Raw genomic sequence first — 26,022 nt, 5'->3', positions numbered from 1 at the left:
CAGGCTGACATTGTGCGTGTATGAAACAGAAGCCTCATGCAGGGCCTGGGATAAGTGGTCTTGGGCAGATCAAATTTTCATTGTTTGTCCATAAACACAGAATATAATTCGTAGCATGCCCTCTTTGTTTGTCCTTTGTTTACTCTGACAGGAAGTATATTTAGAACTATGTTCATACCTTAAAAAAAAACCCCAGTAATCTATTTGTTACCTTTAATTGCCGCTTCCGCAATTAAAACTGCAACAGAACGCTGCCCCATAACTCCGTCGTCACAGTTACAATCCTGTTTAGCTTTGTGATAGACAAAGGTGCATTATTTTCACCTTGAGGAAAGTCATAGCTGGCTCCAGCTGCAGCAGGGCTTTGTGGAGAGTGTGTGTGTGTGTGTGTGTGTGTGTGTGTGTGTGTGTGTGTGTGTGTGTGTGTGTGTGTGTGTGTGTGTGTGTGTGTGTGTGGACAAGAATTCTCCTAACAATGTTTCTCACAGCCTAAGGAGCTCCCAGTCACCAATCTGAGCCCCGATTGCATGGCAGGATTTCAGCTGCCGGAGGATAACAAGCAGAACAATTTACAGTCTCTCTGTCATGGTATTACCCGATGGCCTTATGCTAGAAACAGGGCTGTCATTTGTGAACACATAAGGAAAGAAAGAGGAGGCTGCTGATTTTAAACTGATTGCGATGCAGCGTCAGATACCTTTATTAACTTGAACTGTTTTGTGCAGTGAATGCAATAAATGTTGCTGATCAGTTTTGTTCCTATAATATCTTATCCTATAAGACTTCATCTTACTTACACCTATTGATTTGGCCGAGTCGAAGCGCATTACATTGATTTATACCACTATTATACACACAAAACAAAGAATTCATTCGTCTTTTAGATTCTGAAACAGCTTCCTCTCCTGTCAAACACTCACTGATTAAACCATTTTTCCTACTAAATTATAAGTTGTTTAAATATTTTTTGGGTCTTAAATTTCAACACAATAAGAAATAATTTGCATTTGGGCATGCTTCCCTGCTTTCTAAAATTATGTAGATTAAGGATTCAAGGAGCTTTATTTGTCATTCGCATCACATATTAACATGAGGTGGAACAAAATTATGTACACACGGTTCGGAGTGAAAAGAAACAAAAATAATGAAGAAACAGAATTTTTTTTCTTAAAGTTATAAATAAATAGTTGGTTTTTTGGTTTGGGTTTTTTTTTTGGTTTTTTAACAAACAGAAATGACAAGTAATAAGACAATACAATAAATAATACTATAACTAGAGTGCAACAACCTGAGTACCAGTATGGAGTGTGGGTATAAATATAGCTGTAAATAAATACTTTAGCAGCAAAGGGCATAATGACCAGCATTGATAAAATGACTGTTAGAGTGAATTGTTAAATGTTTGTCATTTTTATGTTTACCATTTGTACATTGTTTTAACTCTGATGAAAGAAATTCCACTGTCCTTCCCCCCAGATTCTCGAGGTTCTAGGTGGGGGGCTGTAGTCTTTTATCACAGACACATCCTTGTGCTTTTGATGTAAGCTTCCTGCGTTTACGACCCTTTGGTCAGCAGGAGGTCTGACACAAACACACACACACACACACACACATTCTTACTTAAATACAGAAGTTCACACATATACATACAATGCCTGTCTTAGAACCAAGGGGGCGTGGCTTTGTTCTGACGTGTTTTGTGTGAACTGTCTCTCAATAAAAGGCAGCAGGAGGAGGTCAGATCTGGAGGTCATTTTCGTGGTGGACACAGACGAGGCCTCCCTTGCGCAAATAATCGATCGATCGACTGTCTTGTTTTCTTCATGATGAATGTCTCTAGAATTAGCGGGGCTTGTGGAAACACAGACCCAACAGTGACAGTGTCAGTAAGTGTCAAGTAGTGGTTAAGGTGCTACAATAACAGTTCTTGTCCATTTATACACTGAGAAGTCTCACAGCTTCTGGAATGAAGCTGTTTCTCAGTCTGGTGGTTTTGCATTTAATGCTCCTCAGCCTCCTGCCTGAGGAGAGCGGGACAAAGTGTGTGCTGGGTGAGTGGGGTCCTTCATGATACAGGTGGCTCTCTTCCTGCATCTGGAGGTGTATGTATATGCCAGAGCACAGAACACTCTCCACCGCACATCTGTAGAAGGAGATGGGGATTGAGCTCTCCATTCCTGCACGCTTCAACCTCCTCAGGAAGTAGAGCCTCTGGTGAGCCTTCCTGATCAGGCTGGAAGTGTTTTTTTCCAGGTGAGGTTGCTATCCAGGTACATACCCAGGTACTTGTAGCTGGGTACTACTTTAACTGTAGATCCTCCAACGTGCAGGGGTGTGTGTGTGTGTGTCTTCCCCTCCTGAAGTCCACAATCATCTCCTTAGTCTTCTTCTCATTTAAGCAGAGATTGTTTTGCCTGCACCAGTCCTCCAAGTGTTCCACCTTCTTCCTGTAGCCGGTCTCATCATTGTTTGTGATGCAACCAACCACAGCTGTGTCGTCCGCAAACTTTACAATATGACAGCCTGGATGGTTGGGTGAGCAGTCATATGTAAGCAGCGTGAACAGGAGGGGACTTAGCACACAGCCCTGAGGGGAGCCAGTGCTGAGGACCACGGAAGATGAGGAGACGTTGTGGATCCTCACAGACTGCGGTCTGTTGGTCAGGAAGTCCAGGACCCAGTTACAAAGAGAGGAGCTCAGTCCCAGGGTCAGTCATTTGTCAACAAGTGTCTGCGGGATAATTGTATTGAAAGCAGATGAGAAGTCCACGAAGAGCAAACGGACATAGGAATTCTTCTGCTCCAGGTGGGTGAGGGTGGTGTGAACCACAGAAGAGATGGCATCTTCTGTGGATCAATTCTTCCGGTAGGCGTACTGGTGTGGGTTTGAAGTGACACTGATGGTGGCTTTGATGTGGGTCATAATCAGCCTCTCAAAGCATTTCGTGACGATCGGTGTGACGGTTAAATGTTTACTTGAAAATTGCTAGTTGGAACCCTGCGGCTATGTAATAATCCACATTCTTCAAAGTGCCCTATAGGCGCCCACCATATAATTTCAGACTCTTCTAATACATCCATCCATTCACATTCCTGTTTTCTTGCTAGCAGTTTTCTACTTTGCCTGATCCATTGCCACATTTCTCAGTGCATTACCACCACAAACTACCACTCAGTTCAATGTTTGATTAGCTAATGCTTTTTCACGGATATGCACAAACTGGAAACTTTTGAACATTATCATCAAACTGAACTTCAAAAAGAAGAATTAGTTGATTTAGTGATGCTAAAAGGTGTTTTATTTTAATATATATATTTGTAACTGATATTAAACCATGCATTTATATTTGCAAGTTTGTCTAAAGTTCCACTGAAGTGGAAAAAAGTAAGGCAGGAATGTCTTGTGGATTGTAATCTTTATTTCTGAGTGTTTTGATCGGGAAACGGTTGGCTAATATTTGAGGAATTACATTTAAAAAAAATCCCGATTTGAATTTCACAACAGCATAGATGGTAGTATAAGTTTAGCTTCCAAGGTAAAAAGTTTGTTAAAGCTGTAACTAAGCAGTTTTTATCCGATTAGTAAATTAAGAGAGTTTCAAAATATCTTCTTATAAAAGTGTCCGGAGGTGTTTTATGAAGGCTTTAAAGTTACAAAACTCAAAAGTGGTTAAAAAACCACTTTACCTGAATCCAAGATGATAACAGGGATTTCCTTAAAAATATTCAGGTATGTATATTTATTCAGGAATATTTTTATATGTCCTCTAAAAGTAACAAAGAAAAACAGCTACAGGTCTTAACAGAGTGGGAGGAACTGTGAAATCTTTGGCATTAATACTTGAAAAATGACAAAGTTTTTAATGGGTTTAATTTTTTAGTTTGCTGTGGTTATTGTTACAGGGCTCATCAACTATATGTTTCTGCTTTGGATTGTTTAAATAAAAAAAATCTGCACACAGCGGCTTTAACATTATGCTTAAATGCAGAATGCTGACACTTGTTTTACATCTCTGTGTGACATCGCCCCGCAGTGATAGAGATCTTAACATTCTGTGCCGTGTTTAACTTGCATAAAAGTGTTCTACCACACATTACTGTCTACAAAGGAAAAAAAATGTAGCCACTGACAAATGAAACAAGACAACCTGTGTAACTGTACTGTACACTCTGTGTCATACAGAACAGTCAGAACTGAGTAATTTAGACATAATTAAATTTGAAAGGCAAATAAGGCGCTCGCAACCTTAAGACATAAGAGTTGAGCTAAAAAGCTGTTTTTAGATGCCCTGAAGACATTTTACGACATTTACAACTTTCAGAAGCGAGCTGACGCCTGGGGGAACCTCACAAAACGCTACCTCAGCATGACAGCCGTGGTAGTCGGTCTGCAAGCTCCCAGATCACAGCCTCCTCTTACCGTGTTTATACAACACAAAGCACTGAGCTATCATCATTTTTTGGAGAGGCAGCTTTATCTCTGGAGAGTCATTGAAAATTGCAGCACTCTGCTACCAATCAAGCCGCACGGTCAAGGAGGCTGAAGGGGGGGAGTACTTGTGAGGAGAGGGTCTTTAATTTTATTAGTGGAGAGGAGGAGAGCACGTCTCTGTAGGGAAATGAGGAGGATGACAGCTGTGGCACAGCGCTGGCTGGACACTTGGAGAGGTCATGGTGAGGTGATTTCATGCAGCTCGGGTGTGATCAAAGTATTATTTCACATGCGGCACCTCGGAGACTTTCTCCTGCTGACACCTCGCACCTTCCCTTGCACCTTGCTTTAGTATGCTACATTGTAAGGTGGATCGGGAAGCCGGTGGGCACAAGGATAGATCTGTGACAATGCTTTAAAGGGCAGACGCATCCCAGAGGAGCAACAGTAAGCCTTAGACAAGAGACGGGAACTGGAACACAGGAAAGTGGCTCATTTTTCTAAGTTTCACAGTACTACTTAAAAAAACAACCCCAAAACAATCTGCATCACCAACACGCACAGTGGATGGCGACCCTCCCCTACCCCCCACAATGTCCAAGATTTGATTAAAGACTTGAGCTGAGCATTTTCTCGTCAGTGCTGTGCAAATTTGAAAGTGAAAAACAAGGGACTGCATGGTCACACGGTAGCAACTTGTTAATTACCTCATAAAGTGTACCCTGCTTTAGCGCCCTTCCAATAATACTAATTGGGACTCATCAGAAAAGTGTTTAGTGACTGCATTGATTAAGCAAACTAAAACCTTTTTTCTACAGCTTATCTTTTTCTGGCTTTTAGAAGGAATGCAGGTTGAATTGGGCATTACTTTCATCCGTAGTCCATAAACTGTCTTATCCCACTAACAATGCATATAACACATAGGAAGGGATTGGGGTGGGTAACAAAAGTATACTTTTGTAATTATTGTTACTCTTTTTCTATTGTGCATATAATCCAGTGGCAAAAATGGCTAAAAAAAAACAGATATCAGGGGTGCACAAAGCAGCATTTCGTTTATCTGTTGTGTAACATCAGTTTTGTTGCCCTTTTGTCTGGGATCACGTTTCCTAAATGTGAAATGTGAGTTTGTGCTCATTTAAATGGTTTAAAGAAGCTAAAGGATTTTAAAAAAGATGAGGTATTTATTAAATTGGGAATTTCCTTTTTTCCTGGCAAAAGTAAGAACGAATGAACAACAAAAAATATTGGTACTGACCACGTTTTTAGCATTTTTATCAACCCAGAATTTCACAAATCTTCCATAGTTATTGTGAACCATGAATGCCTGAACAGAAAATATTTGACCTCAGTAAATCGCATGACACGGTGGGGTTAGGTTTCACAGTGGGTTCACCCGAAACCTTGGCTGATTGTGACCCACACCCGTTTTTCACACCTAATGATAGAGGATCATTAGGGCGTCCATGACCCTCTTGGGGACTCTCTCATAGGGTTTAAAATCTGGGACTCTCCACCAATTGCTGTTAGAACTGAAGAAGCTTCTTGGTTGAGAGGTGAAACGTCTTCAGGGAAACTTAAAGAAGTCCAGACGCTTTTCTTTCTGAGCTCCATAGACTACGATGACCTGGAAGACTGAGAACCTTCACAGACAACAGAAAATAAGAGTAATCTGCTGTTTATTGTTGAGTTACTTCAGCGTAGAACAGAGAGGTGGTCTGATCGACTAATGCAGAGACCGTTGTTGCCTTTCCTAGAGCCGCGCTGATAGCATAACTAAAACTGCTAGGAGGAAAAGTATTTTTAAAGGTCGTACATTTCCAGCTAAAGGGCGCTAACACAGCTCCGGACCATCTGCTGTCACTGGGCCATAATTGAGCATCTATGGCAACTGATGCCCAGAGTTTCTGTTCTGTGTTTGAATCAGGCATTAGTCCCACCCCACCGGAGAGAGAATTTGGCAGGTGTCTCGTTATTTAACCTCATTATTCAGTGGTTTTACCATTTTAGTGCAATTTCTTTCCTGTACTTTTCCTGTAACACGGGAGAACCACAAGCTGACAACTCAAGCTTAGCAACTCATGCATTCGCAAAGGCCCCGAATGATATGCATGTCAGCAGCCACTTGGTCTCGCCTACAGTCTTTACAGTGTCTTTAACTGCATGGAGTGACTCAATGTGTTTGATCATTCAGCCTTCGTCATTGCTATCGCTTTGATGTCTGCGTGTTGTGTCAGAGGCCTCAGGCAGACAGTTAGTAAAACAGGAAAACTTGTGTTTTCTTTTTTTTTATTCTTAGTAGAGATTGGCTGCCTTAGCTGTCTGCTTCTGAAACGCCTGTGGTGGCGTCACAGATGCTGGGTACCTAATGCTTTTTTCAAGGTAGGCAGCTTGTCAAGATAAGTGACAGGTCCTGGTGTGGGAATTACACCTTCTGAGGGAAAGGAGGGTGGGATTTACAGTACTCTGTGTCTCAGGACCAAAACTCACATGTTGTAAATTTAATGCTCCATAAATAAGACAAAGTCTTTCACAGAGTCCAGATGCTCAGAATGCAACATTCAAAACATGTTGAATTTTAAAGAATACAGTGCCTGACTTGACTGGAGCAGTGTTTCCCTTGGAGGAGGATTTCTTGTAGTTTCCAAAAAAGAGGCAAGCTCGAAATAAGACTTAGTTGGAAAGTCAAATCTTTGCCGTAGGCCATTTCGTCCCTCTTTGTGACTCTGCAGCAGGGGGTCAGCAGTGGAGATAGCTTTGCAATCAGTCACCACGCTGAGCAATCACCAGTGTATCCATAACGAAGGTTTTCATTTGAAATTATGTGAGCCTCATTTCATACAAAATGGTGGGGGAAAAAAGGTTGTTCCACTTTCTTTCTGCCCGTCTTATTTTCATTGTCGTGTTGTCTGTGAAAATCACTCAGCCGGTATAATCAGCGCATTCAGCGTGGGACATTTTTCATCAGCATTTTACTTTTCAGCCTTGTGCCAAGAATGAATGAAAAGCATGATTACACGGGGAGCAAGGAAGCACTTTTTGCTTTAGGAGTCCCAGTCATGATCAGTTAAAGTGTGCAATATGCAGGAACTAGGCTAACGGTAGAAAGGCAACCTCTCTCCACATCAGACCGCTGCGTATTATCTGTACAGCCCCTTGTAATGTCCTACTAGATTTCCTCAAATTTATCACAGCGGACTGGAAGACTAATGGCGATGGAAGAAAACAAAGTCCACAAGGGACGTGTACTACATCATTCAGATTTAACACTGCCATCTGTTTCGTAGTGCCCAGGAACAGCAACATCAGTGCTTAAGATGAAGCATTTACAGAGATGACAGATGTGAAGAGGAGAGGAAGGGTCTTTACCAGTTGAAATGCAGGCCTAGATTCAGATGCCTGATCAATGAGACACAAAGAGACACACTTATCTAATAGGTGTTGTTTTTGCCTCTCAGGGTTCATGCTTGTGCTTCAGACAGATGGGCTCTTTCTTTCCTGCTTTTCAGGGCAGTGAAGTTTGGGGACACACAAAGCAGCAGACGCCTTCTGCTAATGAATGTCAAATCAAAAGCTGTCCTATTAAGAAAGTCAAAGCGCTTTTACACCTATGACAGGGTGATATCTCGACTGAGATCCACCCCAGGTACTTCATCTCATGCTGGTGTTAATGCCTCCAGCTGTGTGCGTCTGATGCGTCAGCGATGGTGAATTTATACTGTGTAGATATATCAGTGTATAAAGTACATTGAACTAAATCGTATTCTGTGAAAGTTGTGAAAGATACATAAATCAATACAATAGAATAAAAAGGAGTCTGTATAATCTATAACTTTGTTTAGTATTCGCTGCATTTTGGGGTGAACTGCATTTAACAGGCAAGTGCATACAGGTGGTGAAGGAGTCGATAGCAGTTAGGGCTCTGCCATATCATATCATCTGCAGTAATACCAGTACAAATTTTTATGTGACAGAACAATTAAAAATGTCATATAGCTGTTAAATTTGCAGTATGTAAATGTACCTAAAAAGGAGCAACTTTAACAGCCTCCAATACAGTAAAGTAGAAAATATGCAAGAAAACTAAAGGTAGAAACAACAAGCCCGTTTCAGCACTTGAGGCAAACATAGGTAAAAAAAAAAAAAAAAAAAAAGAGCATCATAAGTAGGGCTGGGTATCGTCACTGATTTCTAGAATCGATTCAATTCCGATTCACAAGGTCCCAAATCGATTCGATCCACGATTCGATTTAATTCAATTCAATTCAATTCGATTTGAATCTGGGAAATTTTGACAGTCAGAAATATTATAATTCAGATCAGTACATTTATATATTTTTGTATCTATAAAAAGGAAGCTGACACTTTCCAGACTTTATCAAAGTTGTGAGCATCACAGCAGATGCCTTTGTGTCAAAGTAGCTGAAGATAAAACACAGAAAAACATGAAGGTGATTTTCCTGGCCTGGGATTTTATAAAAATATTCTGCAGTACATCAAAAACGAAAGAAAACCATTAATCAACACATGAACATTACCTCTGAAGTTACAGCAGTTTTATTAGAGACATGGCTAAGCGTTTTGTATTTTGCATAATTTTAAAAAGTTTAAATTTGTTCAGTATTGAACGGCAGAAATTAGGTTTTCTTTTCGGAAGTATATAAAACGAAAAAAAAAAAAAAACGGCGGCCGACAGCCCTGTAAACAGCGGTAGACTTGTGCATAACAAGCAAGCGAATAATGAAGAAAACAGATTTTTAGACGGGAAACTGTTCTTGAAGTACAGAGAGAGAGGGAGAGAGAGAGAGAGCTGTGCATCGTGATCAAAGCAAAACAGTAAACGTCAGAGGGAATTCATGACGATGTTTATGTGAAGCATAGTTTGGATCTTCTTTTGCTGCTGGTTCGATCAATATTGTTTGGAGAGACATCAAACTAACAGCTTTAGAATCAGCGCATAAACACAAAGCTCGGACCCGCCGACAGATCAGAATCAGCGAGCTGTCGGCTTTCAGCCTCGACTGTGAGAAAGGCGACATCTAACTGATTCTGATCCGCGGGTTGCGCTGTGTGTTTAAGTCTTTGTGCAGAATCCGTGTTCCTGCTCTCATTAGCTGTTTGGTGGTTGTTGAAATTTTGTGAGATTTCACCAGAGATTCTGGCAATTCGGGCAAAATAAATTTATATTAAAAAATCGATTCAGGATTTTAATGAATCGATTTTACGTTATCCAATCCAGAATCGATTTTAATCCATAAATCGATTATAAAAATCATAAGCTCCAGTCGCTAACTGTACTCCATATGATGGATTGAAAGGTGGATAATAATTCTTGATTCGGTTACATTGTGGAAAAGAAGAGCTTAAAGCAGCTGGTAAAAAAAAACTTAACCTAAGACACAACATCCTAGGTAGAAAATATCTTTCACTTTTTTCATGTGACACCATTATGCATGCTCCTGATGAGTTTTAAATTTAAGTTTGTTATAGTTGTTTTAATAGAGTCACACTCTATTGAATACTACTGACTGCAGAAAAACGGGATAGAGAACGCCACTCATTTACCTACAATTATAAATTCCAGACATCAATAAATGTTCAGTATTTTCTTTTCTGTTATCACACATTTTTATGAGATATTGCAATAATTTTGAGGATATATCACCAAACCTTAGTTACAGGACAAAAGCATATAAAGCAAACAAATGTTTATGGACAAAGAGTGGGCAGGAGCGTGTGGCTGGACATGTGGAGAACTGGCTGTGCAGAGCAGCAGGGCAACCATAGCTGACCTCAGCAGAGAGTCCAGTGTCGAGGACTCATCTAAGCAAATAAAGAGAGAAATGTGGAGAAGAGCAGCTAAATCAGATGGGTTTCAGGCCTGAGGAGCAGAGCCGGAGGGCTGAATACTGAGGCGGAGCAGTGTCGATGATGGATGGAGTGAGGCTGCAGGTCCGGTGGCAGAGGTGGACAAGAGAGTGCTTAAATTGCTTGTTTTAGATAGGTGGATGAACTGAGTGGCAAAAAGGCCCAATGAGGGCTATTTAGTTTAATGATTCAAACCAAGACTCTCTGATAGAGTACAATTTTTTAAACATGGGCTTAGAAATGAGTGTAATCGGTCCAGTTTAATGAAAAATGTTTTATGCACTGCAGGGCATCAGAGGAGTGTTTGGCTTCATAAAGGAGAATTGTTTTTTTTTTTATCTTTGACCTTCACGATGCATTTTAGGACTCTGGCCAATATAACTGAGGAGAGACAGTAACTAAGGAGAGAAGTTGTGTAGCAATATCGACAAAATGTCACCTCAGAAATTAGAGGCGCCTAACAGCTCCTGTTGTACTGCTCTCCTTTGTGCACAGAGCAGCTCTGCACTGGCAGCTTCCAGCGAAGCAGGTCCTTTTATAGGTGCTTCCACTATTAGCTACAAAGAGACTTGAAGAGTTAAATGGAAAAGGGTGTGTATATATATATATATATATATCTTAGGTCACATAATTTTGTTTAGTTTTAGTTGTGTTATGTGGCATCTTGCTTTTTGTAAAAAAAATTTATTGCTTAATGTGACCTGGCTATACATGAAGGCGCAAAATAACCCAATATTTTACATCCTAAACAATAAGTCTGCAAGCACCAGGGAATTGTGACAAATTGATTTTCTCTAAGTCATAAAATGATGTATATTTTGATAGCAGCCTCTCTGGAACACATTTTAGCATAGAGTAAAATCTAATTACTGGGTTGCCTGTCAAGCCTTGTCTCAGGATACACAGCATGACAAGCCAAAAAAAAAATGCATTCTCCGCATCTTCTCCCTCTTGGTAGATATTCCCGTGACCTGACATCCATGGCGGATGTGCGGTGGCGCCTCAGCCACGAGGGCTAGCTGCAAACCCTGGCGGCTGGCCTCGCTTCTCAGAGGAAGACAACATTGGTGCTGGGGAACTGCCTTGTTTGCCTCTGCTGGCTTAGCATTGTTTATTGCTGAATAATGAAGTGTTTAAAATTTATGCTAAGCCTTACTTAAGGCACAACTCTCTTTAGGGAGCTGTCTCATGTCTCGTTGACTCACTTCAGTGCTCTTAAAATGATGCTTTTCTGCATCCTCATGCAGGACAGTCATTTTGTTGATCTGAGAAAAATTGCTGCAGAAAACATTTAAAAGGCCAATCATATTGGATATTTTACTACTGTTACTAGTTGACTGGGCATTGCTGCAACACTCCTTTGCTAGGAGGCACTATAAATTCTAGTTGGTTAACTAATCCAGCACATGGCTGCCCTCATCTCCCTCTGTGACAGAAAGTTGTATAGATGTAGGAGTCCACAAAGGATAAAAAAAAATGTAGTCATCTTATGTTAGGATGTAATGGAAAAGTAAAAAATGAATTTTGGATAATGTGTCATCATTATACTAAAATAAAAAAGTATAAAAAACAAATCACTCATAACCAGTCATAGGCTACATTTTTAGATAGGCCATACAGTTATTAGTTACGTACATAGACCAGTCTGCAGCTCTTCACCTCATCAGTTGAAACCCATCTGATTCTGCTGCCCTACTCCAGATTTCACCCTTCACTTATTCAGATCAATGTTACCTTAAAGTACCTTGAGGTGACTGTTGTTGTGATTTGACACTATATAAATAAAGTTGGATTAAATTGAATTGAATTGATTAATTTTCCAAACCAGATATTTTATTTTTAGTGAAAAAAAACGACTAAAGTTATTTTTTTTACTTTGATTTGATTGCTTTTAAGTGTCAGTGCTTATATTATTATTTTTTAAAATCCAAAACAAGTTCACTCTCATGTATAAACCCATTGTAGGAAAAGCTGCAAAATAAGGGACTGTGGGGTTAATTTGAACAGTTCTATAATTTTTAAATGCTAAACGTGTTAAAATGACCCCTTAAATGATGTGCTGAAGGTGGTCTGTTAAGGACCTGGTCATCCTGGGTGACATCACTGTGGCTTTTGCATACAGTCCAAGTGTGCTGCTAGTACATGCAGTTTCATGTTAACTGTATAACTTGCTAGCATCATTTAAATGACAACATTTAGCAAAGATTTAGCATCCAGCAGCGCATTAACTTAATCCCTCTCTAAAGTGCATGGAGATAAAGTTTCATTTTTTTTTAATACAACTAATAGCTGACAGCTGCTGTCGGTGGCGCTGTCACTTGGTGTTCGCTCGCTCTGTGGTATAGTATCGCTTCCTGTTCCTGCTCAAACACAGTGGTGTTTCTGAGTAGCTTATTTGCTTAGCAGTTTAATTAACAACTTTTAAATACATTCTTTTTTTCACAGTATAATCTTCACGTGCTTCATCCGAAGCACACTTTCTGTGTACTCACTACCTAATTTATAGTATTCACTCACTGTCTCTGTACTGTTTCGCTAGCTTAGCTCGTAGCCGACCCGTTAGCACCATGGCTACTTCACCTGTCCCTTCTGCACTTTCCTGCTCATTGTGTCAGATGTTTAGTTACTCCTCGGCCTCCTTTAGCAGTAATGATATCTGTAACAAATGTAGCATATTTGCAGCTCTGGAGGCTAGGATTACTGAACTGGAGACTCGGCTTTGCACCCTTCTCTCACCCTTAGCTAGCCAGGCCCCTGTAGCTGGTGCAGCCGAAGATAGCGTAGGCCCCGCTAGCTGTTCCCCGGCAGATCCCAAGCAGCTGGGGAAAGACGGCTGGGTAACGGTGAGGAGGAAGCGTAGTCCTAAACAGAAGCCCCAGGTACACCACCAACCCGTTCATTTGTCTAACCGTTTTTCCCCACTCGGTGACACACCCGCTGGGGGTCAAACTCTGGTAATTGGTGATTCTGTTCTCAGACATGTGAAGCTAGAGACACCGGCAACCATAGTCAATTGTCTTCCAGGGGCCAGAGCAGGCGACATTGAAGGAAATTTAAAACTGCTGGCTAAGGGTAAACGTAAATTCAGTAAAATCATAATTCACGTCGGCAGTAATGACACCCGGTTACGCCAATCGGAGGTCACTAAAATCAATATTGAATCGGTGTGCAACTTTGCCAAAACAATGTCGGACTCTGTAGTTTTCTCTGGTCCCCTCCCCAATCAGACCAGGAGTGACATGTTTAGCCGCATGTTCTCCTTAAATTGCTGGCTGTCTGAGTGGTGTCCCAGAAACGATGTGGGCTTCATAGATAATTGGCAAACCTTCTGGAGGAAACCTGGTCTTGTTAGGAGAGATGGCATCCATCCCACTTTGGATGGAGCAGCTCTCATTTCTAGAAATATCGACAAATTTATTAAACCCCTCAAAATATGACTATCCAGAGTTGGGACCAGGAAGCAGAGTTGCAGTCTTACACGCCTCTCTGCAGCTTCTCTCCTCCTGCTACCCCCCCAAAAACCCATCTCCATAGAGACTGTGTCTGCTTCCAAAAAGACAAAAAACAAACTAAAAACCAGCAACAAACAACTTAAACATTTACAAAGAAAGAACAATACAGTATCCACATCTGAACCAAAGAGTAAAACAGTGAAATGTGGATTATTAAATATTAGGTCTCTCTCCTCCAAGTCTCTGTTAGTACATGACTTAATAATTGATCAACAAATTGATTTACTCTGCCTTACAGAAACCTGGTTGCAGCAGGATGATTATGTTAGTTTAAATGAATCAACACCCCCGAGTCATTCTAACTACCAGAAATCTCGAAGCACAGGTCGAGGGGGCGGTGTGGCAGCAATTTTTCACACCAGTCTATTAATTAATGAAAGACCAAGGCAGACTTTTAATTCATTTGAAAGCCTGATGCTTAACATTGTCCACCCCAGCTGTGAAACTCAGAAACCAGTCTTACTTGTTATCATCTATCGTCCACCTGGGCCTTACACAGAGTTTCTGTCTGATTTCTCAGACTTTATATCTGATTTAGTTCTGAGCTCAGATAAAATAATTATTGTGGGTGATTTTAACATCCATGTTGATGCTAAAAATGACAGCCTCAACATGGCATTTAATCTGTTGTTAGACTCAATTGGTTTCTCTCAAAATGTAAAAGAACCCACCCACCACTTTAATCACCCTCTAGATCTTGTTTTAACATATGGCATAGAAACTGAACATTTAACAGTGTTTCCTGAAAACCCTCTCCTGTCTGATCATTTCTTGATAACATTTACATTTACAATAAGTGATTACGCAGCAGTGGAGAGTGGACTTTATCAAAGCAGATGTCTTTCTGAAAGCGCTGTAACTAAGTTTAAGAATATAATCCAGCCACTGTTATCATCGTCAATGCCCTGTACCAACACAGAGCAGAGCAGCTATCTGAACGCTACCCCAACAGAGGTCGATTATCTTGTTAATAATTTCACCTCCTCACTACGTACGACTCTGGATACTGTAGCTCCAGCGAAAACTAAGGTCTCTAATCAGAAGTACCTGACCCCGTGGTATAATTCTCAAACACGTACCCTAAAGCAGATGACTCGTAATCTGGAGAGGAAATGGCGTGTCACAAATTTAGAGGATCATCATTTAGCCTGGAGAAATAGTTTGTTGCTTTATAAGAAAGCCCTCCGCAAAGCCAGAACAGCTTACTACTCATCACTGATTGAAGAAAATAAGAACAACCCCAGGTTTCTCTTCAGCACTGTAGCCAGGCTGACAAAAAGTCAGAGCTCTTTTGAGCCAACCATCCCTTTAACGTTAACTAGTGATGACTTCATGAACTTCTTCACAAATAAAATTTTTATCATTAGAGAAAAAATTACCAATAATCATCCCACAGATGTAATATTATCTACAGCTACTCTTAGTACCATTGATGTTAAGTTAGACTCTTTTTCTCCAATCGATCTTTCTGAGTTAACTTCAATAATTACTTCCTCCAAACCATCAACGTGTCTTTTAGACCCCATTCCTACAAAACTGCTCAAAGAAGTCCTGCCATTGATTAATTCTTCGATCTTATATATGATCAACCTATCTCTAATAATCGGCTATGTACCACAGGCCTTCAAGGTGGCTGTACTTAAACCTTTACTCAAAAAGCCATCTCTAGACCCAGCAGTCTTAGCTAATTATAGGCCAATCTCCAACCTTCCTTTCATATCAAAAATCCTTGAAAGAGTAGTTGTCAAACAGCTAACAGATCATCTGCAGAGGAATGGTTTATTTGAAGAGTTTCAGTCAGGTTTCAGAGTTCATCACAGCACAGAAACAGCTTTAGTGAAGGTTACAAATGATCTTCTTATGGCCTCTGACAGTGGACTCATCTCTGTGCTTGTCCTTCTTGACCTTAGTGCAGCATTTGATACTGTTGACCATAATATCCTATTAGAGCGATTAGAACATGCTGTAGGTATTACAGGTACTGCACTGCAGTGGTTTGTGTCATAATAATCTAATAGACTCCAATTTGTGCATGTAAATGGAGAGTCCTCTTCACACACTGAGGTTAATTATGGAGTTCCACAGGGTTCAGTGCTAGGACCAATTCTGTTTACATTATACATGCTTCCCCTAGGCAGCATCATTAGAAGACATAGCATACATTTTCACTGCTATGCAGATGACACCCAGCTCTATCTGTCCATGAAGCCAGATAACACACACCAATTAGTTAAACTGCAGGAATGTCTTAAAGACATAAAGACTTGGATGGCCACTAACTTTCTGCTTCTTAACTCAGATAAAACTGAGGTCATTGTACTCGGCGCTGAAAAGCTTAGAAATATGGTATCTAACCAGATTCTTACTCTGGATGGCATTACCTTGGCCTCCAGTAACACTGTGAGGAACCTTGGAGTCATTTTTGACCAGGACATGTCCTTCAACGCACATATTAAACAAATATGTAAGACTGCGTTCTTCCATTTGCGCAACATCTCTAAAATTAGAAATATCCTGTCTCAGAGTGACGCTGAAAAACTAGTTCATGCATTTATTACTTCCAGGCTGGACTACTGCAATTCATTATTATCAGGATGTCCAAAAAACTCACTGAAAAGCCTTCAGTTAATCCAAAATGCTGCAGCAAGAGTACTGACAGGGACTAGAAAGAGAGAGCATATTTCTCCTGTTTTGACTTCCCTTCATTGGCTTCCTGTTAAATCCAGAATTGAATTCAAAATCCTGCTCCTCACATACAAGGTCTTAAATAATCAGGCCCCATCCTATCTTAATGACCTTGTAGTACCATATCACCCTATTAGAGCACTTCGCTCCCGCTCTGCAGGCCTACTTGTTGTTCCTAGAGTATTTAAAAGTAGAATGGGAGGCAGAGCCTTCAGTTTTCAGGCCCCTCTTCTGTGGAACCAGCTTCCAGTTTGGATTCGGGAGACAGACACTATCTCTACTTTTAAGATTAGGCTTAAAACTTTCCTTTTTGCTAAAGCATATAGTTAGGGCTGGACCAGGTGACCCTGAATCCTCCCTTAGTTATGCTGCAATAGACGTAGGCTGCCGGGGGATTCCCATGATGCATTGAGTTTTTCCTTTCCAGTCACCTTTCTCACTCACTATGTGTTAATAGACCTCTCTGTATTGAATCATATCTGTTATTAATCTCTGTCTCTCTTCCACAGCATGTCTTTTATCCTGTCTTCCTTCTCTCACCCCAACCGGTCGCAGCAGATGGCCGCCCCTCCCTGAGCCTGGTTCTGCCGGAGGTTTCTTCCTGTTAAAAGGGAGTTTTTCCTTCCCACTGTCGCCAAAGTGCTTGCTCATAGGGGGTCATATGATTGTTGGGCTTTTCTCTGTATCTATGAAGCGCCTTGAGGCGACATTTGTTGTGATTTGGCGCTATATAAATAAAATTGAATTGAATTGAATTGAATTTTCTACAAACTGGAATCCATGAAAGATGCTTTATGTAATCACAAAAATCATTTAGTTTGAATTTCTCGTACATGGCTTTATGTTATTTTAGGAAAGAACAACTTATTAATTAGAGCAACACAAAGGGTTGTGTCTTCATTGTTATTCAAAGATTTATTGAGTTAATATTTAACTTTATGCTTTTGTTAAGTAGATATAGCGCAGTGAAAGTAGACTAAATTTCAGGAACCCGACATTCTTGAATTCTGCCAACTTTGGTGTAATTTGATATTGGACTGGACTGATTCAACCTCCTGGACCGTGGCTTTTTTTAGTTAATGCCACAAAAAGCTTCCCCAGTACAGTAACAAGAGTAAAATGAGAATTTGTTACTTCCACTCTGGTGTGTCATTACTGTCACCTCTTTGCCCTCACCAGTCAGACAGTGTTGATGTGGTGTATTGGTGCTTTGGCTGGTGCTTTCAGCTCTCTAATCTGGAGAGCAGAGAGGTGCTGCTGTCGCTGACAGACTGAGTGACAGGCAGGCGGAGAGGACCCAGCTGTGATGGCTGGTGTCGGCTCAGTGGCAGCCTTATGATGAATTGCCTCTCTTGAATGATAGCGCTGTTACTGAATGATACTGACGCAGGATTGTTCTGTCAGCATCTCACTGGCAGCCGCAAATAAATAAATAAATAAGTAAACAAGAAATAAACCGCCATGCAACTTGCCTCCCCATCTTTTTATTTTTCATTAAAGTTGCCACCTCTCATAGATCTCCATATGCAGTGATATGAAACTGGAAGCTTGTGGAGAAAATTGCTTTGCAGAACCGCAAATGTGGTCCAACTTTTGAGTGATTGAAAGCTGCCTCTTGTCTGCTCTTTGTTTTTGTTTTTTACTTTCATTTCCAACCGAGTACACGTATGTAAAGAAAACAAAAACCTTTACTCTCGCTGCTTGAATTAGACATGATTGCACTCCGATGAACGTGACTTTGATGTCCTACACTTGCGGGAAAAATAAGCTGCTCTCTTTCTGTGCTGATAATTGTATTGTTTTCCTCATACTGACGTTCACCTTTGTTTTCTGTGTTTTTACAGCTCAGATGACTACTACGAATACGGACACAGTGGGGAATCATATGATTCATACGGTGAGTTACAGACCTCTTTTTTGTATTTTCACTCTCTTCATAATATTTTTTGTTTCATTTGTCAGAACAATGTCAATTTTCTTTACCTGATTCTGTCCTGCTGGCTTCAGCTAAGTTGCCACACCACCCCGAAAATCCTGTGCCCTAAAGATGAGAAAAGTTTGAATTGTAAAGCGTATTGAATTCTAATAAATCAGACCTTCCAGACTTCATTTAGAGAATTAGGCAATGACAAAGGACCAAACAGCACTAAATGTAATTTTTAATGTTATGTTCTTCTCTTACAGGAAATATTACACAAATTTTGTGTATAAATAATTTGTATAAATTTTGTGCACCCCTAATATATATATTAGGGGTGCAACAATACTCGTATTGATATTGAACCGTTCGATACAGTGCTTTCGGTTCGGTACGCATATGTATCGAACAATACAAAATTCTTTATTTATTTTATCAACTTTTCTTCTGACGATGCTGTCTGTGTTGAGCGCTCAGTGGATCTGCGTTCGACTACTCCGCCTAGGCTGCACTGTCGAGTGCAGATCCACTGAGCGCAGCGCAAGCTAGCAAGACAGAAGCTAAGCTCGTTGCAACATGGCAACTGCCTCAATGCTACCTGAAATTGAACCTCCCCCACCCTCATTCAGACCTGGCGTTTGGAACTATCTTGGTTTTCATGTGAAGCATGACCCTGATGGTAAGCGTGTCATGGACAAAAGTAAAACAGTATGTCGGATGTGCCACGCAATGCTCAATTGGTGGGAACTAGTGCGTTAGCACAGTTAGCTCGTTAACGCCATCCAGCTCCACGCACGGGGCGATACGCGGTAACTCATTAACGGAGATTTGCCGCGTTATGGCATTAGTGTCATTTTAACGAGATTAACGCTGACAGCACTAGTGGGAACACAACGAATATGACTGCACATTTACTCCGACATCATCCTAGTGCAGGGGTCAGCAACCTTTCAACCCAAAGAGCCACTTGGACCCGGTTTCCACGCAAACAAAAACACTGGGAGCCGCAAACACTTTTTGATATCTAAAATGAAGATAACACTGTATATATTGTTTTTTACCTTTATGCTTTGTGTGAACAACTAAGGTGTGTTGCTTATGAAATCCTTGAAGTGCTAATGAGAAAATTACATTTTATTTATGTAATTAACACATTTTGAACTCTTAAAGAAATATAACAAAAGGAAAAACACCCAGCTGAACTAAAATGATCCAGCAAACAAAAACTGTTGTGAGCCGCCACCCTTATATCGCCTTTGGGCTGTTGGAGCCTTGACCTGACTTTTAAAAAAATAATTGAAAAAAAGCACTATGCTGCTAAAAGATGAAAAATAGATATTTGCAAAATTCTCCTGGTTAATGTGTGTGGTGGGGTGTGGTCTGCAGCGCCGCTGCAGGGGAGGCGGATGCACCTGAGCGGCACCCGCAATCACGCCTCGCCGCCTTAACGTCTGGGCTATCTGTGCTGTTGTATTGGTGTGTGTCGGGCTGTGAGCTGAAAAGCTACAGCCAGCTGCATGCGTACAGCAACTGTGTGTGAAAAGTGGTCAATAAAGAGAGGCTGAAAAGCGTGTTCATGGAAACATCGTCGGGTCTGTCGTGATATGTTTACAATAAGACTTATGGTCCCGAACCTCTGCGCACAGCGTCTGCAAATCAGGGCTTTACTCAGGACTGTAAGCTGTCATCTGTGAGGCGTGAGCGGTGTTTGTTTTAACATAGTTCACGGAGGACAATAGCTGCTGACATAATGTGGATCCGAAGGTCCATAATTGGCCTATCTGGGGTTGAAAGTCTCGATAAATGCACAGCGTTTCGGCGGGTACACTGCGAGTGTGACGCTTATTTTGAGCGATGAAAAAATAATAGAATATAATTTTATTTTTATATTTCAATATCACAATAATCTTCCAATTGAGAAATACAAGTTAAAAAATAACTAACATAAATAAATTACACTTCAGCTAGTTACTTTAAAAAAATAATTTATTTTCCCAAACCACGCGGAGCCGCACTATAAGGACTAAAGAGCCGCATGCTCTTTAGCATATGCGGCTCTGCACGCGCAAACACACACACACACACACACAACTGAAGACTTTCTGATTCTTATATACACACACACACACACACACACACACACACACACACACATATATATATATATATATGCAAATTAAAGTCATAATAAAACACTAGCTAGCACCATATGTTAAGAAGCATCAATTAATATGTAACAGTGCATTAATAAATATTCATAACATTTTGGAAAAGCATTATTTATGCAGGTAACATTATCAGTGAGTTCAAAAATCTGTTTTGGTTTTTTTAGATTGAGAAAAGAGGACAAAAGACTTTGTAACAATAGAAAATACAGCAAAGACAAAACAGGTATTGATACAATTATTATACATTTTTAACATTAGATTGTAGTTTAAAAATGTTGTACCTATAAGAATCAGAAAGTCTTCAGTTAAAATAGTTCATAATAGCATTACAGAGTCCCAGTTATTGGGAGATACTTAACAACAAGCATTACAAAGACTCACTTTTTACTAAATTCATTGTTTTCTACAAATCTGCTCCAGTGAACAGGACCTTCTATCACTCTCACTCAAACACATTTGAGCGTATATGGCTATATGAATCATATGTCACCAAGGTTATTATAGCTACCTAAAACTGCTTAAAGCTAAAACTAGGTGGTAAAATATTTTTTCATTAACTGCAGCCAAAGAATAGAATATTGTGGAAAACTGAAAAGATTTTGTGAACTTGCAAAACTATCCAGCCGTCCTCTTCCGCTTGTCCTTATCAGAGTCATCTACCAGAGGGCAAGAGGCGGGACACACCTCGGTGAGGTTCCCAATCTGAGGCAAACAAAACTAATGAGAAAACTAAAAAACTGTACCTGTCCGCACCACCTTTAACTACACCTATAAAACACCAGCTACTGTTAGCAGGGTTACTGTGCAACTGTGTTTGGTTTCTGTTTGTACTTCATACAGTGCCAGGCGAGTTGTTAGCTTAGGAGATAACACTGGATTTGGAGTACTTAAATGTTCAACAACAGTAACTTTAACTGCAGTGCAAAGAAGGGAGCTGACCTGGGAACGGATTGTGTTTATACACACATGTTTTACAGCTCTGAAAAGAGCGAAATGACAGATGCTGCACTGGCAGATTACTTGCTACTGTGCTGGCATTATGAAGAAAGCAGATTAAATGAAAGCCTGTTACATATTAAATTGTGTTTCATGGAAGAAATGTCTTTGAGAAAGTCAACATGGCTTGTTTAGATTGTGTTGTGTGCTGGCATAAAGTAGAGATGCAAACAAATGCAGGAAAATCAAAAATAACACAATACTTTAGGCATTGGGGAATAAATATATTCATTTAAAAATTCTGGATAAAAAAAAATGTGGCTTATGGAAAAGGGATTTGGGTGGATCCAGCAGCTTCTTAGCGGGCTAAAATTCGTTATACAAAGATTCTTCCATGACCTCGATGGGATCATACAGTATTTATCTTTGATCCCTGCACTTCCATCTGCCCAGTCACTGAAGTTTCACCAACATTTCTAATTAACTTAAGTATGTGTGATGTTTGTGCCACAGTAACATCTGTCTCTGCAGTCACCTCAGCACAACTTGAAAATGTTGCTCTCGGCTTTACAGGCAGTTTATCGCGTCTGGAAAGAGCCGCCAATAACTCCGACCGCAGCAAAGTTCAGACAAATCTCAGATAATGTTCAGCAATCCTGTGTCAGCTTCTGACAAGATATAGTGAGAAATGGGCCAAGGTCACGTCTCCTGCAAAGTACACTTCAGTGATAACAGGGCTAATGCATGCTACTGTACTGTGAAGGTCCATCCTTCTTTGATTATGTATGTGCGGCCTTTGTGTGTACCTGTAAATACACAAGTCTGGTTGTCCTGGGTTTAATGTCAGTCTGTAAATTCCTCACAGTCTGGGTGAAAAGATGGAAACACTGTGTTAATACGAAGGTGTGTCTGCTTTAATTTAGCTTCTCGTGAAAGCTTCTAAAAGAGTATTCACTGTGCACTTTACCAAGGCTAGTCGAACAGTTTTTTTAGTGACTGACTGCAAAGACATGATCAACTTTTTAATTACTGAAATGTATAATTTATATGTGTTGTAGAGATTCACCTCATGTTGCATATTTTTGTGTTTTAAAGCAGAATAAGACTTTGCTGGGAGTTTGTGACTTCTTAATTAGGCACAGCAAATGCATCGTAAACTCATAGCTTTTCGTTTTTGGCAATAAGTCAAAGTTTTTAAAACTTTCCCAACTTTTCTGACCACACAAGTGGAAGAACTAAGCACCTCCTGCTCATTAGAGTGTTTCCTAGCATCGTATGAAGCTGAAAAACAAGGGGGGGAGTGCTGCGGCACACTGAAAAGAGGACGACAGTTCAAAGGAAACAGATAAACAGAGTTGATGTGCATCCATGTTCTCAAAACACAAGGTTACCTTGGTGTGTTTCTTCAAAGTGACTGTCAGTGGAGAGGTGACAGGTTTAATTAAGGGGTATTGGCTATGTGCTGCCAACAGTGAGCCTTTACACAGAAGGAAAAAAAATCCCTTTGTGAGCCTCAGCTCTAGGGAAGTCTCAGTGCTGGCTGAAGATCAGACAAAGGGTGCCATCGATACTGGCACTTTCACATTGACAGTACCAGCGGGTGAACTGGGCTGATTTGAGCTAATGGTAATTGTGACCTTTTTTGCTAGGAGCCACTAAACGGGCTCTTTTCAAGTAGCTATTTGATCCTCTCATTCAATTATCTGTGATGAATACTTCCAGGTGAAAGTCAAGCTTCTTGGTGCGAGTCGCTGTTTGTGCTCGCAGCATGAAAGTGCTTTTGGTTTTCACCAGCAGCATCAATACCAGACACCCAGAGCACGGCTAACTTTGTGCTGTAATAATTTCATGGAAGGGAGCATATTTACAGTATTTGCATAGAGCTTGAAATTGATTTAAGTGCGACGCCTCTGTAATCACTCCACCTGTTTCTTTCCTTTTCTTCTTAATCAGGTCAGGAAGAGTGGGCAAACAATCGCGGCAAGGCTCCGTCAGCACGAACAACCAAGGGAGTGTACAGAGATCAGCCATACTCAAGATATTGAACTGTTTATACAACCCGCACCTGAGTCCTCATGGCTGTTACAACCCCAAGTAATGGATTTTTTATGGACGCTCCCACCTTTTTAGAATTGAAAACATAAACCGCAAAAAAATAATCCAAACCAAACGGTGACCATAGCGAGACACTGAATGAGACAAAAACGTGGAATCCCCCTGATTCTAAAAAGATACTCCCACTGGATAAAAAGTGTGAAGCAATTTAGGTAATCTATCCTTTCCCCCTAGGAGAAATCGACTGGACAATAAGATTAAGAAAAAAGCTTCATAGTACATTAAGTTTCTCTCTCAGCTATGTGATTGTGAAGAATGACATTGTATCAAGCTATTTAACTTGGTAATGATTAGCGAGCCACTGTAAGGTGTTCGATACAATGTTTCTACACAGCTGCCAGTGCAACTTAATTTATCACCCTCTATTCTTTAGACCTTCAACTGCGTGGTTGATCTCTTAAAAATGTAGTAGCTTAGTTCTAGGAAAGTGCAGTTCTGTAGATATTTTCTCTGAGGGGTAATCGGTGAAATTGTGTCCCTTGTAAATGATTTACAAACTGAAAAAAAGACAAAAAAACATCCTGTATACATATTGTATTGCTGTTTCCTCCTCTTTTTTTGTAAAATAATAGTTATTTAGTGTTAAAGGGCTTATAAAAGCATGGTGTGTAACTGTGGATATTGTCAGCTGTTTTATTCTGAAAAGCCTGTGTAGTTGTGTTCATTGATTATGCCCCCCAAACATCCACTTAAGTACATCTATAAATAGCTGCGCATACTCTATGTACACTGCACAACCAGAGCTGCAAAACAGTCCAGGAGCTTTTTAATGTTTGTGGAATTATTTTTTATTTTATTTTTTTAGACAATCTAAGTAAGTCATTTTGGTGTCATTTTTTTTTACTTTTTAACAATATACTTCTCTGACTGTGTAGGCATAACAATGAGTTTTAAGATGCTCGGTCACATGCTGGTGAATTGGCAGTCATTTCCATCTAGATTTGTTCACTATATTGATTTTAAGCTTATGTAAGCCCTTTAATATTTTCCTCTTTGTTGATGCTAAATAAACATTTTGAAAGAAAACACTTGTGTCAAAGAGAATAATTATGAACTCATTAAAAAGCGTTATAATTTAAACTAAAAAAAAAAACAAAACACGCTTGCAATATTTACAACCACACACAAGCCTTTTAATGTAGTAAGCCGCAGTGATTTTCACCGTAAAGTCAAATATCGGCATAGGCAAGATGAACTTCCCAAAAAATACATACTAATAGTGGATACAGCTGTTTGTGACCTAGCAGATGACCTTGGTGATCGGATAACAACAGTTTCCTATTTGTATTCGAACTCCGTGCGCTGCTTTTCGTAGGAAATATCTCCGACTGAGATTTAGGGGATTTAGCGATAACGGCATCGGCGCTCCTGAAAATCTATCCGCTCTGTTTGCTCACATAATTCGCTGGGAAGCAAGCGCTGATCGCATCAAGCATCATCAGTAAACACACATTAACTTTCTGGGTGTTTACCCTTACAGAAATGGCTCATAGGACCACGTCAAACTGAAAAAGAAAGAAAGACTCCTTGACCTCCCACAGGGGTCAGGTGTGTGGTTAAGGGGGTGAGGTGGAGGGTGTTGGTGGGGGAGGGGGGGTTCTCTCTCTTTCCCTCTCTCTTCTTGTTTTGCTCTTTCTGTTCTCCTCTGGTCATGTGACCCCTTTCCCAGTCATATAAAGTGCCTGCCTCTGCCCCGTCCATTAAAGAGACTCTAAATGACCCCCAGCTGACCTCCGCAGAGAGAGGGATGGCAGTAGCTGTTTAAAAAGACCTCCGTTCCACAAGGTAAACAAACTGACCCAGTTTAACCTCTCCCCTAATGTAGCTGCTCATAAACCCTCTAAACTTCAGTGTAATATGTTTTACTGTCTCTGTTGAGTGCGTAATCCAGCTGCAAAGTTGGGAATAATTAGATGTATGTAACCAAAAAAAGAAAAAAAAACTGTAAAAAAGTATGATAAATAGCAGGAATATTTCAACTAACTGTGTAGTGAAATAACTTTATCATAAGACTTTGATAAAAATATGTCCTCTGTTACAATAATTGAACCATAAAATATTATGTGTCTTGGCATTTCTTTTCATGTTATTTGTTGTTACCTGTGTTTATGACGTAAACTTGAATAGTCACACTGGTTTATATATTTCCTTCTAGGTCGAAGTACTGGCTGCACAGGGGCGTCCATCCATTTATTCCAATGGTGCTGAAGGTATGTTGTTTGCTGCATCATGCGCATGCTTGTTCATCTAAACTTGTCGTACTATGTTCAAAGTTGGATCTGGTGGTGGGGAAAGAGAACAGGCAACAATGTAACAGTAGTATAGATGTGAAATCATGCGTTTATACAGTGCAGTGTACATAGTTATATAAGGTTTATGGGTTTTAGC

General features: G+C 40.3%; 1 protein-coding gene across 1 annotated transcript in view; it reads left to right on the top strand.

Annotated features, from left to right (window-relative positions):
* Positions 1-24,660, top strand: part of khdrbs3 (KH domain containing, RNA binding, signal transduction associated 3) — a 136,880-nt gene extending 112,220 nt beyond the window's left edge. Inside the window, exons 8-9 of the mRNA XM_006795266.2 lie at positions 18,342-18,394; positions 23,473-24,660. Coding sequence (XP_006795329.1) covers positions 18,342-18,394; positions 23,473-23,564 — 145 coding nt within the window. The 3' untranslated portion in view covers positions 23,565-24,660. The remainder of the gene's footprint in view (positions 1-18,341; positions 18,395-23,472) is intronic.
* Positions 24,661-26,022: the final 1,362 nt, after the last annotated feature.

Source organism: Neolamprologus brichardi, chromosome 22 (assembly GCF_056152115.1).
Source record: "Neolamprologus brichardi isolate AB-2024 chromosome 22, ASM5615211v1, whole genome shotgun sequence".
NCBI classification, from domain to species: Eukaryota; Metazoa; Chordata; class Actinopteri; order Cichliformes; family Cichlidae; genus Neolamprologus; species Neolamprologus brichardi.
This window is presented reverse-complemented; position numbering and strand designations above follow the sequence as displayed.